Below are 20,159 nucleotides of genomic sequence, written 5' to 3'. Positions count from 1 at the left end.
ATTCAAATATGTCTTTCAAATATTCAGGGGTCATGTTATGTAATGTTTTGTAAGTTAGGAGTAATAAATGGATTTGTTGCCTTTCACGTATCATTTGCCAACCAAGACAGCTATGAATTTGACTGGTAGAAGTATGCGAATAAGGGTTAACTTTAAGTATGATTCTACCGGCCTTATTTTAAATTTTTTGGAGTTGTATTAAACTGTTAGTGCAGGCAGATTGCCATACTACATCCCCGTAATCAAAGTGCGGTAATATGATGGAATTATAGATTAATTTCAATTCAGACATATTCACAAATTGTCTTAGTCTACATAAATAACTAACCATTTTACTTAGTTTGTTACACGTCTGTTTAATGTGAACATCCCATTTTAATTTTTCATCCACATGTACACCGAGATAAAGAAAGAGTCTAAGCACGATGGCTTAACTTTAAACAAAGTGTAGAGAGAACAAACACCAACGCAACTCGATGCATGGCCAGTCTTGTGCTTCCAACATAAAGAAGTTTCAGCGAAGCGTTCAGCGTTCGTGTACAGTAAGACGCTTAACGAGATGGATTAGTTGCTACTTCCAGTTTCTATGCAAATAAAATTCCAGGTACAATACACGCGATAACTAACTAACCATCGACTGATCATGCTTATGAAGACGACGTTAGTTTGCTGATATTGGTCATCTGTGTAAGAATAACACGGCGTCCATCAGTGGTCAAAACTATGATTCGGCCATCTTGAGTCCAAATCGCTTTCAATTTTTCCTTATGTTTTGACTTTATCTCCCGAAAGAGTCTTCCTCGCTCTTTCGTCAAATTCTCTTGTATGAAAATGGGCGTCCCTTCCAAACCTCTGAGTTTCCTTCTTGCCTGGTAGACCTTGTTACGAGCCGTGTAGTTGGTGAATCGAACAATGATCCCTCTGGTTGATCCTCCATTTTTCGATCCTAATCTGTGCGATCTATCGATGTCTCCTCTTGTTAGCTTTATGTCCAATTTCTCCTCACACACTTTGTTAATCATTTCATCTGTCTTCTCATTCTCTCTCTCATCCAGACCATGAACAATCAGGCAATTTCTTCTTGAGTATTGCTCAGCCTCTTCGTGCTCCTCCTTCAGTCTGGCAAATTTTCTTTCCAATTCACTGATTTTGCTATCTCTCTCGGAAAGCTCAAATTCAAAACTTTCACGAATACTTTCAGCAACTTTTTCAGTAATGACAGATGTTAGTTCTTCAATAAGTGTCAGCTTTACCTTTGATACAAGAGAGTCTAGAATATCGTTGTTGTCCTCCAGTACTTTCTTGACTTCTCCGCGCATATCTCTTGCGATATCCTCGGTTTGAAGTTTCGCGCCTCTCGGCATCTTGAAGCGTTTCCGGGTAATAACTTCCTTATATTTCACGAAAAGAGTTCACGTAGTATAAGTAAAACCAACACAGGTAGTTCAACGATCTCCCAAAGTACTCAAAAGTAGGCAAAATTCCTATGGGTGATATAGTTCCATTGCTGTTGTATATACTTCAGCGAAGTTGTGAGTGCGGAGCGAATCGTTAGGCACGTCCGTTCATGACGACAATCAGCTCAAAAAAGTGAGACTGAGAGCTCTTTTGTGTAGTTTTTCCCAAAACTTTGTTTTTCTTCCCTCTCTGCAGATTTCTTTAAAAAAAATGACTTCATCCATGACTCCAGAAGATTCCAAAGACGACACTCCCTATCAGGATGAGGTCAAGTACAAGAAATCGGACATAAAAGACCGCGGATCGTGGACAAAACAGATCGACTTCTTCCTAACTCTTTGCGGGGGATCCGTCGGCCTGGGCAATGTCTGGAGATTCCCTTATCTCTGCTACAAACACGGTGGAGGTAGGTCGATTTTTCTTTCTGAGGGGATGGGGGAGGGGGAGTTCTGTGGACTGTTGTTTCTAGCAGGAGTGAAAAGTTCTGAAGAAATGTTTGGTATTTTCCTTGTCTCTGCTACTTATTTTGGATTTACAGTAGGATATTGCAATTGAATTGCCCCTGAATTTATTTTTTGAAAGGAGTTGTGATCATGTTTGTATTTGTATGTATTAGAAAACTTTTTTTCAAATGCCAGGGCATGCAGTTGGCCTACATTAATATTTTGTTTTACAAAACATAATCATAATTACAAATATAAAATAATAAATCTTTAAAAGATACCATCCTATATTTCTAGTCTGTCTTGTCCCATCCAGCAATCAAGATATTCATTCCGTTCAAGGTCAGACCCCCTTCTTCTGCAAATCCCCCGCATCAATTCGAAGAAGGGTCAACAAAATAGAATTTTGTCTGGTCCCACTATGTGGAATAGTCTCCCATTAGGCATTCGTTCCTGCATCTCAGTCGCATCATTTTAGAGAAATCTAAACTCTCATTTGTTTTCTTTGTATTGTTATTTTTAGAGTGTAATGCACTTGGAGAGCATATAATTATTCCGTTTTTGATTTACTAATGTAAAGCGCTTTGAGCATGTTTATGTAAAGGCGCTATATAAATATCAATATGTATGTATGTATGTATGAAAATATTAATTGAGTAAGTATGTAAATCAAATCAAATCAAATCAAATCAAATATGCATTTCTTCAAATTAGGTCAATTGTTTGGAAGATGTCCAACGGTAATTCATAAAAAAATCTTTTGCGGTGAAGCTTTACCTACTTGTGTACTGCATTAAAGCCCGTCTGTACTAGTTTGACCACCCAGTGTGGTCATTGATAGATGGCTATCTCATCAACTCAGCTCCCAATTAACATAAGAAAAAGAGAATCATACGGGAGCAACATGTACCGCTTAGGCATTGTTTGCTAATATAGAGGGAGCAAGTAGCTACACGTACTGCAGTGGGCTTTAAATCTGATAGTAATAATCATTACATAACGTATAACTGAAATTACAATGTAAAATATTTTTAGGTAACGTTCGGATGGCTAGAAACGAATTCTCTGATCGTTGCTATAATTCATTTTGTTGTCAGCTTGGCCCCGTCTTATAAAGATTTGATATCAATCGCAACTATGTACATAATAGATAGGAGACTGCAAACTTGCGATTGATCGGAGGACTTGATTTGAATCGATCGTATCCCTTTATAAGACGGGGCCTAGGAAACCAATGAGACCTACACCAGGGGGTGTTTCACAAGATCCTAAGTTGGACTTAACAATTATGAAGGCGGTGGCATCTATGAGAATATTTCGTAAAATTTATTTTAAAAGGCATAAAATGTTGAGTCAATTCATTAATATTTCCTATTACCACAGGGATTTTATGTTCTTGATGTGGAATAATCTAAAATACTTGAATTTTCGCTTTTGAATATGTTTGATTTTAAGGTTACAAATGGCTCTCCATAATTTTTTAGTCCAACTTAGAGTTAAGTTCGACTTAGGATCTTTGTGAAACACCCCCAGATCAACAAAATATCGAGAGAAAAAATTACATTGCCCTGAATGGTCAAGAATAAGTCGGTTTGAAGTCGGTAAGGGGTCGGTGTGGATCGGTGTGGAGTCGGTGTGGAGTCGGTATGGAGTCAGTTTGAAGTCAGTAGGGAAGTCTGTAAGGAGGCGGTGTGGAGTAGGCGTGAAATCGGTAAGGAGTCGGTGTAGAGTCGGTGTAGAGTCGGTGTAGAGTCAGTGTGGAGTCGGTGTGGAGTCGGTGTGGAGTCGGTTTGAAGTCGGGAAGAAGTCGGTTTGAAATCGGTAAGGAGTCGGTGTTGAGCCGGTGTGGATTCGGTAAGGAGTCAATTTGGCAGTGTGAATGAAGAATTATATTCGTTTTTATCTACAGGGGCGTTCCTAGTGCCGTATTTTCTGTGTGTCATTTTGGGAGGAATTCCATTGCTGGTCATCGAGATTGGTATTGGTCAGTTTACTGGACAGGGACCAATCACAGCGTGGAATATGATCTCACCTCTCTTCAAAGGTAAGTTTACTTTGAACTTTGTCTTTGTCTTTGTCTCTCTGTCTCTTTCTCTCTCTCTCTCTCTCTCTCTATCTCTTTATCCCTCTCCCTTTTTCTCTCTCTCCCATCTCTCTCTCTCTCTCTCTCTCTCTCGCTCTCTCTCCTTCGCTCTAACCTCACTCCCCTTCCCCTATCCCTCTCTCACACACACAATCTAACTCTGTACTACCCCCCCCCCTCTCTCTCTCTCTCTCTCTCTCTTCTTCTCCTCTTTCTTCTTTTCTTCCTTCTTCTTCTTCTTCTTCTTCTCTCTCTCTCTCTCTCTCTCTCTCTTCTTCTCCTCTTTCTTCTTTTCTTCCTTCTTCTTCTTCTCTCTCTCTCTCTCTCTCTCTACTTCTTTTCAATTTATTAATCCCATTCAACCATTTTTTGTTTCAAAAAATAACATCCGGTGGTTTTATGTAAACAACACCATAGATACTACGAATGAAAGATTTCTCTGACAGGTGATAAGGACGTCAAGAAACTATTCAATAATAAATTTGAATAACTGCACATATTATCATATAAATCTATGCTGTGTATAATCACATTCATGTTAGCATTGTTAAAAATTAGTCACTGCTTTTTTATAATTTTGTTTTGGTTTTGCTCTTCTTTATTTCGTCAGGAATCGGGGTCGCTTGTCTGGTGGTGGAATCCTTTCTCAACACGTACTACGTAGTGATCATGGCGTGGGGTCTCTACTATCTCTTCTGGTAGGTGTTTCACAAAGATCCTAAGTTGAACTTATCTCTAAGTTGGACTTAACAAGTATGGAAAGCCGTTAGCATCCTTGAAACTATTTTGTAAGAGTTATTTTAAAAGAATAAAATGTTGATTCAAATCATTCATATTTTCTATTATCATGGGAGATTTCATGTTCTTGATTTGGAATTTATGAGAAGTCTACAATACTCGAATTTTCGCTTTTTAATATATTTCATTATAGGCTACAAATGGCTCTCCATAATATTGAAGTCCAACCTAGAGTTACAGTAAGTTTAACTTATAATCTTTGTGAAACACCCCCAGGTCTTTCAGGGCCGTTCTCCCGTACTCGACCTGCGACAACGAGTGGAACACGCCCTGTTGCATGGTAGCGAACGCCGCTGCGAAAGTCAACACGACGTCGAGTGATAATGTCACCGTGTACGAGTTGGCCAACGACATGACGAATTCAAGGATGAATACGAGTGTGGAGTGCGGGAACGAGACGACGTCTCCAACGGTCGAGTTTTGGAAGTAAGTCGATTATGCGCGATACAAAATGATTGGAATAAACATTCCCCATCACTATATGGGAACGTCGTATCATCCGCTTAATCTGACTTGCGTGCATTGAACAAATTAGCATTTGTGCATGAAAAGGTGAAGTTTTATTTTAAAAAGTACGTTTCTTTCCGGCAATGGGGTGCCCGTGAGTCACTTGGGTATACTTTCAAAAAGTATAATATAAACAAAAATATGGCACTTTCCTCGTACTTTTGTCGTGGAAAACATAAAAATACAGCACAATGTCGTCTCTTTATGCGTTGGAGAAGAGCAAAAAAGCGTGTTTCAATCGCACTTTGGCCGCTTTAGCAAGCCCTTACTCGTTTCATTATGCTCAGCAGACGGTTTTTAGGTGAGCGGTTAATGAATATACTATTCGTTAGCTTGTTTCTGGTATGTAACTTGTTTTGATAGTTTGTATATGCCCGATAAAGCCAATTGGACCCCTTGATCCATGCAATCAATCAGGCGCGGATCCACGGGCCGATTCTACCATTGTGAGTCAAATTGATACGTATATTTGTTTGAATAAGCACTGCTATTTACCAGAATCTTCTTTGTAAAAACAACTTTTACAAATCACAGCCATACTTACTGAGATGAGACGTTCCATTCAATTCGAAATACTCATTAAAGAATACACTGAATCACAATGATCATTTTGTCGCATGATCCTTTTATTAAATAACCTTGTTTTCTTTTTTGTTTGCAGGGGGAGAAGAAGCTATATCACGTTAAGAAATCATAAAGATCAGTTGTATTATGCGTATATACATAATGATAACAGAACAAAATGTTGATTATCAGAATGTCATTTTGGAATACCTCTACCCGATCTTACTGTGCCGATACCACATTATCTTTAGCCCGTTTCAGTATTAGTATGAGCCAATATAAAGTTATTATTCTTTATTCAGTTCAGTATAATGCTTTTCCTCAAAAACAGTTTTTCTATTTTTTTAGGGTTGAGACGCTAAGAAATGGTTTCAAAATGTATATTACACAAACCCTGAACCATTGCATAATGATGGTGGTTCTCTCTCTCTCTATTTATTTTAATCATGCATTATCAACTACATATAAAGCAGCAACAACAATGCTAAAACGGAGCATCACCCCCCCCCCCCCTGCCAAAAAAAAAATTAGTGGTCCTCCTCTCCAACACCCCCTCCCCCCCCCCCCCCCCCGCTTTAATATTCACCGGCAGGCTGAGTAGGCGCAAAAATGTTCCAAAAAAACTGGACCCCCCCAAAAAAAAATATATATATATGTGCTCTTATCCATTGAAAGAGAGATCTTTCAAGGTTCAAACAAAAGGGAGCGAATATCATTTTGTTTTTAATGTTTGATTTCACATTCAGTTGATGGCTTCTCATTTAATGAATTATTATGAATATTATTGAAAAATTAGGTTTAATACATTTTGAATTACATTTTCTTTCATAGACAGGGGAGCCTACTTTGAACCTTTAATTTGTATTGTATCGACGAGAGCCACTTGCTAGTTGGGATAATGTGAAAATCACAGTTCCTAGTAGGCCTAATCATTGACTTTGGTATCACTATCACATTTTGTCATTATCAACGTCATCACCATCATCGTCAACAACTGCAACATTATTAATTTCCGACATTGTTATCATCTCCAACATCGTAATCATTGTCGTTACCAAAGTCATCGTCCTTTTCATTACCGTCGCTTTAACATCATTAATTGTCTCTCATTACCACAACCGCTACCGTCAATCATCATAACCATCGTCGTCATCGTCGTCGTCATCAACGTCATTATCACCGTCCTCGTCAAAATCATCATAACTGTCGTCGCAACCATCGTCACCATCATCGTCTTCGTCATCGTGGTGAACATCATCATCATCATCACGGTCTTTGTCGACGTCCTCGTCACCACCAGTCGGAAGGTTCTTCAGATTCACCTATCCGAGGGAATTCATGACATAGGCAACGTGAACTGGCATCTTGTTCTGTGTCTCATTCTCGCCTGGATCTGCATCTACCTCTGTATCTGCAAAGGAGTGAAATCATCAGGAAAGGTAATGCTACGGTCACAAAGGTTCGTACGAACAATAATTTCGTACGAATCTCCCTGTTTTTCCATTGTCTTTCCGAATTTCCATTGTCTGAAAATCGTTCGTACGGCGTTCGTAGCAGTTCGTAATGGCATTTGTGACCGAGGCTTTAAACATTTTTTTTTTTTTTTAATTGTTGTCTATTGAGAGTCAGAAAGGCATTAAAGATAAAGGTGAGTTCTGGTTCCCAAAAAAAGAAAACGAATTCTCACAGAATCAAACGAAACTAGAAATGCAATCGTGTCACAACGATGTGCGTGCAATGACGCCGTGTTTCTACGTGTCAAACGAAAGAGCTTCTCTCGGACTATCCAGAGCAATTTGCACGAAGTCTGTAGCTTCTGTGATATTGGAGATAGGTAGGGCGAAAGAAAGGCATCAACAGTGACCTTGATGGGATGGTACTATGCCTACGAAGTTTGAAAGAAATTGGGATAGGGGAAAGAACCTAGAAAGGGCTCGCAAGCACTGCGTGCACAAACCAATGGGATTTGGTGCATGTTTGACATTGCAATCAAGTTCGTTCTGGGGGCCAAAAGCGTGAACCCGATATGCCCCATAGACAATGCGTGTAATGAATGGGCGGAAAACGTGCAGGATCTGTATTATGGCCGGAGTTAAATTGTTTTTTCTCTCTCTCTTTACGTCTCTTTATGGGCCGTATTTGGTATCATTAGAAAGAGAATTTCATGGTTGTTATTGTAAACCACTCTCTTTTTTTCTATGATAATCCTATCGAAACACGTGATGTAAAATAGATGTATAGGACAAAATGGCGTCTTAAATGGCCCCCTTGACCAATTTTAAAAATCCGGCCAAAAGGTGCCCTGCGTATTGGAACTCGGCATGTCACTGCAAATTTTCAAGGAAAAAAATGGACGTTTAAGGGGCGAAAAGCAGTCTGAAAAAATGACGTCATAGCCGAAACGTGTTAGGTTCGGGCGGAAACTCGGCGGAATTCGTGTAGTGATCTTTGTTCAAATGCGATTTACTCACAATTTTCTGTGTGAACATATATAATACTTGGTATCATCCGAAAGGGCACTTCATTGCGGTCAGTTTGACACTATTGTTAACTGCGCGCAATGTATTGCGCGCATTGAACGCGCTATTACGTAATCCATAGTAAATTCATCATTTTTGGCGATAACTTTGCGCTGACATATTCGAATTTTACCAAACTTGGTAAACAGTTGTCACGTATATGAATACATATGTCTGCAAAGTTTCATTGATGTAGGTATAACGATCGCCATTTTAGAGCAAGTTGAAGTTATTTCTCAATTTTCTTGAAAATGGCGAATTTGGAGGGCAATTTTCTCAAATTTGGTCAGTGATAGGGTATATAATTTTGTATATGGCTGGAAAGGGCATATCTTCAAGTATCTAAATCCAAAAAAGGGTACGGGTTTGCCAAGCCATTATGGAGATACGGCCACAGACAGAAAGCCAATTCCCAGAACTTTAGAGGGCGCTATTTATGTTGTGCAAAGCCATTGGAGCGTGAAATTTGGCATGGCCATGTGCAATTATGAGATAAAGATACTGTGAGATTTAAATACAAAACGGAATTTATATGAGAAAGTTATGGCAGTTTTAGATTATTTAGGGGTCCATTTTTCAAGAACTTGAGAGATTTTTGACGGAGTCGGTTTTAGATTTGAATTTCGAGTATGAAGATGGCATTTTGAAGGTCAAGTCATGCGTCGCAGATGAAAGAACATCTCTCAGACTATCTAGAGGAATTTGTTAGAAGTTTGTAGGATCTAGGATATTTGAGATAGGAAGGAAGATATAAAGGCCTTAAAATGGACCAGAAACGGACAAAATGGCGCCTGGACGGTCATGCATGAGTGATTTCGAAAATCGAAAAAGTAGGTGACCTTGATGAGATGCTAGAGATGATGCCTACGAAATTTGAAAGGAAATGGATATGATGAAGGCACCTAACTGGGAATAACAAGCACTACGTGCAAAACGAATGTGATTTCCGGACGATAAGGAATATACTAAGGAGAATATTAATGGGGCAGAATGTGAACGAAAACAAGGCAATGACGAAGGTTCGTCATTGCAACTAACGCTGCATGTTCAAGATTACAAATAAATGTCATTTGCCACACGATTTTGGTAGAAAATGTATCCTGGCTGAGTAATGAACATAGAAAGATTAGGAAATCAAGGTTAGTCGCCCCGACACGATTTGTGTAGTCCAATATACATCTGTGTACAGTGCTTGTTACTTATCATCTTTTTTCTGATCCATTCCACACCTTTTCTTTCACAATGCAATCGGATGACCAGAACTCACCTTTATCTTTAACGCTATGTATGAATACTACCACTTGACGCCCTGCTGGCTCTGATCATAGTGTTATTGTAAATTATTTCGCACTTTCTATATTCTCTTCCTCAATTCTCTATTAACACCGATTCAGATGCACGCGCACATTTTAGGGAATTTTTTTTTCTTCACTATCAACGCCACTCATGCGCTTCCACGATGTTAATACTATATTGGTACGATGTTAATACGATGTTGATACGATGTTGATACGATGTCTATATGATCTTAATATGATGCTTATACGATGTTAATACGGTTGGAAGTTGGGAGGTTCACTTGGTTACACTTGCTTTTAACTCTTCGGGAAACTTGTTTGTGCTTTAAAGCGGTCATTGAACTCAACAAAATAAACCGGGTCAGAATTTCTACAACATCAATCAACTTCTATATTGCTGAAGGCCTTGTTAGTCTTCATGGGGAAATTTGTTTTGAATTGTTTGGGTGCATTGTGGAATACGTCAATTTAATCGTTGTGAAACATCTCCTTGTTTATTTATGTAATAATGACAGAAAAGTTACGGTGAGTGGGGGGGGGGGGACGTTTTCGATTGTTGCGTCGGACAACGCAGTAGGATAATTATGGCGTGATTTTCATTTTGTTCCTTATACTCTCCTTCCGCCATTTTGAATTTCTTTTGATGTACAGGTGGTATACTTCACCGTTCCGTTTCCATACATCCTGCTCACAATCCTACTCATACGAGCCGTGACGTTACCCAATGCAATCGACGGCATTATCTTCTATCTCAAGCCAGATCTCACAAAACTCAGGAATAGTCAGGTAGGTCAATCTTAAAATCGACTTTGTGGGTCTGGACGCAAGGTCCTGGTCTAGGAACTGTGTTTGGGCCCACATTCAGGACTTTGTCTTGATTTCAGACGAGATTTTAGGGGGTTTTAGTCACAGGTTTAGTAACTTTTATGCTCAATTATACTTGTACTCTCAAACATGATGTCACAAAGCTAAAGAACTTAAAAGTCAAGTTTAAACTAGGGCTCAAAACCTGGGCCCCATATCGTATCCTGGTATAAAGATGGCTATTGGACCCCTATTTAGGACTTGGTCTTGATCTCTGGGGTTTCAAGGTCTTAGCAACAATGCTACTCATACGAGCCGTTACTGCTTTGGAGGACACCAACTTCCTATATCTCAAACATGGCGTCACTAAACTCAAGGCCCCTCAGGTACTAAGAAGGTCAGGCTTAGCGATAGAAATTGAGTTCTGGTCATTCGATTACATTGTGGAAATAATAATTTAATGATCTGGGAGCAATTCCTGAAGGTTTGTTATGAGTGGGAACAGTGAGGAAAATGACCCAATCTTCTTCTTCTTCTTCTTCTTCTTCTTCTTCTTCTTCTTCTTCTTCTTCCATCCAGGTTTGGTTGGACGCAGCTACTCAGATCTTCTTCTCCAATTCTCTTGGTCAGGGGGTCCTGGTTGCGTTAGGGAGCTACAATAAGAAAACACACAACTTCGTCAGGTATATAAATCATCTATAATTCATCTATAACTCATGATTTCGACGCTTTTTCATAACAATTGGCTTTACAAAACACTTACAAGAGATGTAGAGGTGTCGTGGTCTAGTGGATCACGTGGTTCGCGGTTCGAGTCCCGCTGTAAAACTAATGTCCTTTGCCACTCTCCACTCCGGTGTAGTAAATGGGTATGCGCCTTATCACGGTGCTAAAAGCCGGGGTAATAATGTGATTGCAAGAGCCTCAGGGGCAACAGTATTGGTTAAAAATGAGGCTGCCGTGTGAAAACGAAACATATTATTATAACTCTTATTATTACAATAAAGCTATAATACTGAAATCAATGCATTCGATTATCTGTAAGCAAATTGTTTATAATGTCCAAAATCGCAGTTCATAGTAATCGTTAAGTGTTTTATCACTTTAGCCTTTTGTCATTATTACCATTATCATCGTCATCACCATCATCATCAACAAATACAACATCATTTAAGTTTGGCACTTTTGTATTAATAAGATGATTCATGAAATTGACATAAATCTAATAACAATAGCTATTACACCAATACTAACTTATACGATAATATATGTCTTCCAGATGATACCATTCTTGTTTGCGTCATGTTTTATTACAGGGACACACTGCTGTATTCTGCAATAAACAGTGCAACCAGTTTGTATGCTGGGTTTGTCATCTTTGCTGTGCTTGGGTTCATGTCGGGTGTGCAGGGGAAAGCAGTTGGTGATGTTGCGAGCTCTGGTAAGTTTTGCCAAAAAGGGGTCTAAATAGCGGCAACCAAAAAAATAATCGACCCCAAATCCGCCCCTGACACATTATTTACATATACGCTACTCCTTTAATATGCGCTACCTTATAAGCGGATTTAAATACCCCTCGGACAACTACCTCCCGGACAACTACCCCCTAGGACAACTACCCCGGACACATTATTTACATATTCGCTACTCCTTATCTTTATGGATTTAACACAATTTGCCCTCTTACCCCTTCTCACAAGCGTTTAATTAAATTATAAGCCTAAAATTTCTTTGAAAAAGTCCTCGATTCTTGTGTTATTTCTTTTGTTCAGTATATGATATTAGAAAACTTTATATTAATCTGTTTATAGACAGCGTCTTCCCAGTTAAAAGCAAGTTATAGTATTCCTTACAAGTTCTTGCATTTCTTGTATTTTGTATAAAATGTCACAATTTGTTTTGTTTTATTCATTCTCCTATTCGTTTGCTGTATCCAATCGAATTTACCTCACGGTGACTTGAAAAGAAGAATTTTTTAATTTAAAACACAATTTGTACACAATCTTAAAGAGGAGGCCTATTTTTATATGAGGCAAGAAAATATGTTTGTCTTGGTTTTCCTTCCTATTCTTAATCCAACGAAAGCATCAATGTAACCCTTTCGCCGGAATAGAACATCACCCAGAAAACGAAACAATGCATATTGTTCGAAGGCCTACACGATAATATGAACAGAAGTAAAAGCTCGTACCACAACATTGACGTTCGCGTTACTTCAATTCGTCATTAAAAATGTTGTCACGGTAATAAAAATCTGTATCGGATGTGTCACCTTGGGTCAAGTACTTGAAATGCTTACATTAGGTAAAACCTGAAACCACTTTGGAATAGTTAATGTTATTTCTAAGCGTTTCCACATTATCACAGTTTAGTGGACCTCAACTATTGACATTCTTTCCTGCTTTTGTAATAGATTGCATTATATAATATCACATTGTTCATTAGTTTTCAGGAGCATTTTTATTGGAAATGACAATCGTGGATATATATATAATGAAATTAAAAAGACAAATACTCTGCGTGTACTAATAAGTGATTTTTTGTTATAGACTTTACAATAATTAATAGGAACGTTGCATGCCAAAAAATGTGATTGGTATATCAATTTTTAATTTTCATGACTATTAACAAGACATATTTGGTCTATTACTTGGGCTACTTTCTTAGGTCCAGGTCTAGGGTTCATAGCATACCCCGAGGCCATCACCCAGACACCCCTCTCGACACTATGGGCTATTCTCTTCTTCCTCACCCTCCTCTTCCTAGGTATAGATAGCCAGGTAAGTCCTAACCCTCCCCCCCCCCCTTCCCCATCCCCCTTCCCCAACCCCTCCCCTCCCCCTCCCTATCCCTATCCCAACCCCACCTCCTTTCGAAAACACGATCGCAAATAGGACATTTTAATTTTCGCAGATTTTAGTCGGTGATTAAAGGGCCTATTGAAAATGCACCTAGTTGATTTTTCGAAAGTCTTTGTGATCAGGTTCAAATCTTTCTGAGGACAATTTCGTAACATAGGCCTATTTTGTAACTATCATTTGCAAGAAAACTCGGAACAATCTACTTTGGTTCATCTCTCTCTCTCTCTCTCTCTCTCTCTCTCTTCCTCTCTCTCTCTCTCTCTCTCTCTCTCTCTTTCTCTCTTTCTTTCTCTCTTTCTCCCTCTCTCTCTCTCTCTCTTCCTCCCTCTCTCTCTTTCTCTCTTTCTTTCTCTCTCTTTCTTTCTCTCTCTCTCTCTCTCTCTTCCTCCCTCTCTCTCTCTCACTCTTTCTCTATCTCTCTCCCTCTCTCTTTCTTTCTCTCTTTCTCTCTTTCTCTCTCTCTGTCGTTCTCCGTCGTTCATCTTCAATTTACTGGTATAGCTATTCCTTAGCGTAGAACAGTTTTAATGTAAACCTACACAAAATATACCCCGTTTAGGGAAGCGATCCGAATATATATTGTCCGGTCTCAACTACTTCAAACAGGAACCGCTATTGAGAATACGGGGTTATCCTAACCATAATAACGGCAGGATATTGGTATAAATACGATACCCAATATTCGGTAGAACGTTGACATCGTGGGAAAACAAGGAACAATGATAAGCACATTCATATGTTTCAAACAATTATATAGTATTTGTGGTAATAGAAGAAAGTTTTCCCTAAACTGCAATCAGCGCAATCAGCAACGACAACAACGAAACAGAACGATAGTTCAAAAGTATGTGGAATTGTTTTAAAAGTTTCGAATACTTTTATCATACTCATGGAAAACAGAAAGAGCCATGTAGATTTTATACGGTTTACGGAATTAATTGTATAACTATTAATACATTTTGCCCTTTACTCATGGCTACTTGTTTCACTGAAAAATACTAATACACTTATATATACTTTAATATTTGTGTATTTAAACTTAAACTTGAATCTATTATCTCAATTTCTTTTGATCTGGTATACCGTTTACCTCAAAAAAAAGTATTTATTTCAATTTTCGCCATGATGATTTCAGTACAAAGGTTAGATTGACCTTTAGTACGCCCTCTTTCGTCCATTAACATCTCAACTGCATACATTACTTTCAAATTTCGACCTCTAGTTTGTATGCGTTGAAGGGTTCATCACAACCGTGGTCGATCTCTATCCCAAAACCCTGCTTCGAGGGTACCGGAGAGAGATGTTCTGCGCAGCCGTCTGCGCAGTTTACTGCATCCTAGCTATCCCCGTGGTAACAAACGTAAGTAGATTCTCGAGAACCTTTTTAAACTACAGAGTGAGTCAGAAAAAATGTCCCACTTTTTAAAATTGTATTGTTTGAAGTACTGTATGAATATTTAATCATGGGTTTCATGATATGTCTTGATAGAGTTATCCTCCCAGTACATTTAGGTACCATTTTCGTTTTAATCCCTTCATGCATGAATGAACATCAGACAATCTGTACAAGACTGCCAGATCTCACTCTATCAAGACATATCATGAAACCCATGATTAAATATTCATACTTCAAACAATACAACTTTTAAAAAGTGGGACTTTTTTCTGACTCACTCTGTATATCATCAAATCTATCTAACATGGTATTCAAAGCAAAAAGATAATGGTTAAGCTTTATTTACCCATTGTTACCTCATCGTCATAAGTTTATCAGTACTGCTGTCTACGATGGCCCTGTATAATTACCCAACCATTGCCAAGTACCCTTAAATAGACTTCGGTCAGGCACGTAGCCACGGGGGGGGGGGGTGGCACGGTGGGGCACGTGCCCCCCCCCCCTAAAATTTCCAAGATCGGTTGAACTTTTTTAGACCCCTTTTTTTTTACCTCGATCGATGCCCCCCCCCCCCCCCCCCCCCTAACATCGAAGTCTGGCTACGTGCCTGCTTCGGTCAACAAACTCTCGTACAAAATTTCAATTTCAATTCAATTATTAATTTCATGAAATACAAAGATATAATATATAATAAAACTGTACTTGGGAAATCGCATTAAAAAATCCAGTGGCTTGCATTAAAACAAAGCGATTCTCTTTACAATAATAGTAATGATAATACAGAACACAAACAAAGCTTTAAACAAAACGAAAATTATTATCGTATTACAAACAGGACCAATTTCAAGACCCTTCTTTAATATATTACAGCGCTCCTACAGTTTGGTATTTCTATTTTGATTTGATTTGATTTGATAAGGTTTTATTCGAATATTCAACAATACAGCTGGAGGCTGATACAAGTGAATTTACAAGGTAAAAATAATTCCATAGACATAAAAAATATAATTATATGCTTAAACACTTTTAAATGAATCCAGATATAAACAGTACATAGTAAATAAATCATAGATAATGAAAACAATAATAATATTGAGTTCGGTTTGCATACTTGGATATGAAATAAATAGAAATTCAAAGGGTGTAAGATCAGGTATACAGTTTGAGAGTCGGAGCAGGACATTTTGATAATGTATTAAGAGAAAAATTATTATTGATCATTAAAAAATTGAAATTAAATGATTAAACTGTAACATTTACATGAAGTATATATACAAAATAATTCGATAAAATACAATTACTAAATATTGTTATGTATGATCTTCATGAATACGTGATGTAAAACCCGGCTTGAAAACATAAAATTACATTTATTAAATTAAATTTATTGAAATAACATTAATAATTATTGCATTGATCAACTTGCATTTATCAAAGTTGAATTTAAAAAGTCAGATAATATACATTGTTCTTTTGAGTTGCATAGATTGGCAATGAAAATATCTTTTATAATAATTTATCGGATAAAAATTGCATTTAACTAAATTATATCTCTAAAAATTACATTTCTTTTCACAAAATCAAATTCTTCAAAAATGCATTTTATCAAAGTTCTATTTATTAAAATCATATTTATCACAACTATATTCATAAAACTAGATACAAATTCAGATAGAGGTTCAGGATTAAATAGCTAGACCTATATGAGGAGGTCGGGATTCTTATTTAGTAAACGAACAATTGATGGGATACTAGAATTGTAATATCTTGTGGTCCTGCATTTTGGTTCATGGAGAAGATGTGAGTTCCGTAACTGCCTTCCAGACAGTGATCGTCGGGACTTTGGAAGAAAGTCACGATGGCGAGCTGACGTGAGAAGGTCACGTGCAAAAGAGAGGAGAAGACCTTCTCGTCGTGAGTGGAGAGAATCAAGACGGAGGTGATCCAAAGCACCGCGGTAAGAGTCATACCCACCAAGGATGACTCGACAGACCCTTTTCTGCACCCTTTCTGCACCCTTTTCTGCACACGTTCAATGTCATTGGATTAATCATTATGTCTTTTTTCCCCTTCTTTTTCACCCTCTATAACAGGGAGGAATGTATATCTTTCAGCTCTTTGACTACTATTCCTGTAGTGGATTCGTTCTGCTATGGATCGCTATTTTTGAGTCCACCGTCATCGGCTGGGTATATGGTACGTTAAAACAAAATGGGGACCATGTGCGTCGATAGAAAGAGTATAGGGTTTGACAGCCCCAATTAATATTAATGTTTATATTTGTTTGCTAAATCTGACATTGCGACAGGGACCATCTGACACAACCTCTTTTGATAAGGTTCAAAAGCAGGAAAAGGGATTGTTACATTCTTCCAAATAATCAATGTATATAGCTTACCCAAAATATAAGGTATTTGCTTGATTGTGTCGTAATCACATTTCCAAAGAGCGCCATCTTGTGTTTGTTAATCGTCTAACCATATGCGAACTCCATTTACAGGTGGAAGACGTTTCATGCGTAGTGTAGCTGCTATGACCGGCATGGGATGGATAACGCGTTACATGGTTTTCTCTTGGATGTTTGCAACGCCATTATTTGCCGGTGTAAGTTCTTGGTTTACTTTCTTTGACTAAACTGCTCAATACAAAACTTTCAAGTGGCGTAGCTAAGGAGGGAACCTCCCCCCCCCCCCTCCCTGGCGATTGGCCAAAAAAGGGAAGGAGGAAAGATGAAGATGATAGAACCCCCCCCCCCCCCCCAAAAAAAAAAAAAATAAATAAATAAAAAATAAATAAATAAATAAATAAATAAATAAAAAAAAAATAATAATAATAATAATAATAAATAAATAAATAAAAATAAAAATAAAAAATAAATAAATAAATAAAATAAAATAAATAAATAAATAAAAAAATAAAATAAAAATAAAAAAAAATAAAAAATAAAAAAGCTCCCTTAGTAGTTGGACTCTTCATAGATGGACTCTTCTTTTTCTACCTCTTATTCTTTTCAATTCACTTTTTTCTACGTTTCTTTTTTGTTAACAAGGCTTCCTGGAAGACAAAAAAAGAATAACGATGATAATGGTTCGAATTTCTTATCTACTTTATCAATTTTCTGGAATAGAATTATTAGTGGTGCAGATTAAGTGGTCACTTTTTTGTGGTTAAAATGCCTATTACAAATGTCAAGAAACCAATCGTTATCAATTGCCTTATTTCAGGGATGGAAATTAGTTTAATCGGGTCTGTGTCACTGTCATTTTCTTCAGACCATCTTCTTGTATAGTCTTGTATCCTACCAGCCGTTGACGTATGAGGATGAATACATCTACCCGTGGTGGGGGTATACGATTGGTATCATGATGGCCGTAGCTTCCATGATCAACATCCCCATCTTCATCATCTACCAGCTCATCTTCAAGAGTCAGGGCTCCCTGAAGCAGGTAATCTTGATCATCAACGCTCATAATTGATAGTAAACCATTCTTGTACAGTGCGACCCAGAAAAAACGAAACCGAGAATTATCGACGTCTTATCATAACTTAATCACAATTGTAATTAATAAATGACACATATTTGTAAAGCTTAGATCCTCTTCTTTCATTTGATGCAACTTAAATGTCAATGGAACGGAGTTAAGTCTTTTGTCAATTCTGCTTGTTGCTACGGCAGACAACCAGTGAAAACGAAGTTTTGAAATCAAATTATGGAAATGCAAGCATCACTTTAAACAAACGGAACTTTGTTATTCCTTGCTCATTTTCCTGATTGAGGTGTCATATGAAAGAGCAGAAACTAAACTTTCTAGAAATGTGAATTTGTGTTCGAAATTCAGATACCGCCCGCCAAATGACTTTTTTGTTTCCTTCAAATTGCTTTTAATCACCCATACGTGAAATATGCATCATGTGAGTTGCATCAGATGAAAGGGGATGATCTAAGCTTTACAAATATGTGTCATTTGTTAATTATAATTGTGATTAATTTATGATAAAACATCGATAATTCTCGGTTTCGTTTTTTCTGGGTCGCACTGTATAGTGCATGTCACAATATGATATCACGTCGATCCCGAAGCTTTTCCAAAGGAGTTTGGATATTATTACCCTAGCTTTAGCTTACTCAGCACACAATGGATTTCAAGGAATAAAATCTTGCAAGGTACCCATTAATCACCTGAGTAGACGGTGGCAAATGTGGATTAGTGTCGTCTTTGCCAAAGGACATGATTGCGGGGTTGGGATATCACTGAGTGGGGGGGGGGGGGGGAGGCGATATACACAAATTACCATCTTCTTTGATAATGCACAGGTTTACTACTCATACATTACCAAGATGTTTTGAAAGAAATGTTCTGTACGAATGCTACAATACACGATCAAAATAAAAGGCATGTCTCTAAGTTTCACCAGTGGAAAGTATCTTCCAGCACTGTTGCAATTTCTCTGCGCCATTAATGGCCCCAACGTTTGGAACACATGCCCACATTCTTTACAATCAATTCAGTTCACCAAACAATTTAAACGTAAACTAAAGCAGCACTTCTTGTCAATGTATAGTTCTTTTTAAATGATATATTGTCAGCGTTGTTTATCCCTTTACTCTTCTCCAGCTGACTGAGCTTTTAATTGTTAATTATATTCTGACGCGCTCAGGGTGCGCCCATTCATCAAGCCCCTGTGGCTTTTACGGATGCACCTTTTTCCATCCTATACTCTAAGCAGATTCACTCATGTCTTCTTTTTCTTTTTCTTTTTCCGATGTATATATACATTATACATACATATATATATATATATATATATATATTTCACTGTATTTTCTTTGCCTACCGTATGTATTACAACAATGTATAATGTCATTTTTTGCTGTGATTGGAATCAAATAAAGTTCATTTCAATTCAATTCAATAATTGTCTTCATCATTTCCCCCTTTTTTGTAGCGATGGATCGCCCTTACCACCCCAAGCGTACCAGATTACGAGACATCCATGGACAAAAAAGAGGTTGAACTGCTGGAGTTTGAAGTCCGCTAAACAATTTCATGTGAACTGATATATCTAGCTGAATTTGTTAGAAAATAATGGGATAATTCGTGCCTTGTGCCTTGAATAATTTGCACGTCCAAGCTATTTTGTCCTATACGTAACCAATCACGTGTATGTTGTAGTATGCCTATTATTATTATTATTAGAATTTCAAGCCGAACTAGAACTTGAATCAGATCCTTTATCAAGTAAAATTATACATAATAATCCGTTATTTGGTACCGCATGGGACACCAAATGACAAAAATACTTTGGCGTTACCCAAACTTGCCAAATACAGTTCATAGGTGTTTTTTTTTCTTTCTGTCTTGCATTGTTTTTCGGGAGCTGGTGTGTGTTTGAATAGTTTAGAGGTCTTGTACGATGGTACATATGT

General features: G+C 37.8%; 1 protein-coding gene across 1 annotated transcript; it reads left to right on the top strand.

Annotated features, from left to right (window-relative positions):
- The first annotated feature begins 1,554 nt into the window (after nucleotides 1-1,554).
- On the top strand, nucleotides 1,555-19,832 carry LOC580448 (sodium- and chloride-dependent betaine transporter). The gene is made up of 14 exons (XM_030990743.1): nucleotides 1,555-1,864; nucleotides 3,811-3,945; nucleotides 4,595-4,682; nucleotides 4,999-5,208; nucleotides 7,154-7,292; nucleotides 10,322-10,456; nucleotides 11,054-11,157; nucleotides 11,791-11,915; nucleotides 13,142-13,254; nucleotides 14,558-14,695; nucleotides 16,825-16,927; nucleotides 17,232-17,335; nucleotides 18,004-18,177; nucleotides 19,679-19,832. The coding sequence occupies exons 1-14, from the start codon at nucleotides 1,669-1,671 to the stop codon at nucleotides 19,769-19,771; spliced, it is 1,857 nt and encodes a 618-aa protein (XP_030846603.1). The 5' UTR covers nucleotides 1,555-1,668; the 3' UTR covers nucleotides 19,772-19,832.
- The last annotated feature ends 327 nt before the right edge of the window (nucleotides 19,833-20,159 follow it).

This window comes from Strongylocentrotus purpuratus, unplaced genomic scaffold, assembly GCF_000002235.5.
Source record: "Strongylocentrotus purpuratus isolate Spur 01 unplaced genomic scaffold, Spur_5.0 spur5_scaffold_19, whole genome shotgun sequence".
Taxonomy (NCBI): domain Eukaryota; kingdom Metazoa; phylum Echinodermata; class Echinoidea; order Camarodonta; family Strongylocentrotidae; genus Strongylocentrotus; species Strongylocentrotus purpuratus.
Note: the sequence above shows the minus strand (reverse complement) of the source record. Positions and strands in the feature narration are given on the sequence as shown.

What these genes read in the sequence shown, in the direction of transcription:
- LOC580448 (XM_030990743.1), top strand. Translation starts at nt 1,669, where the DNA reads ATGACTTCATCCATGACTCCAGAAGATTCCAAAGACGACACTCCCTAT. An exon ending in CAAAACTCAGGAATAGTCAG is followed by an intron (nt 10,457 to 11,053) that starts GTAGGTCAATCT and finishes TCTTCCATCCAG; the next exon opens with GTTTGGTTGGACGCAGCTAC. An exon ending in AAAACACACAACTTCGTCAG is followed by an intron (nt 11,158 to 11,790) that starts GTATATAAATCA and finishes GTTTTATTACAG; the next exon opens with GGACACACTGCTGTATTCTG.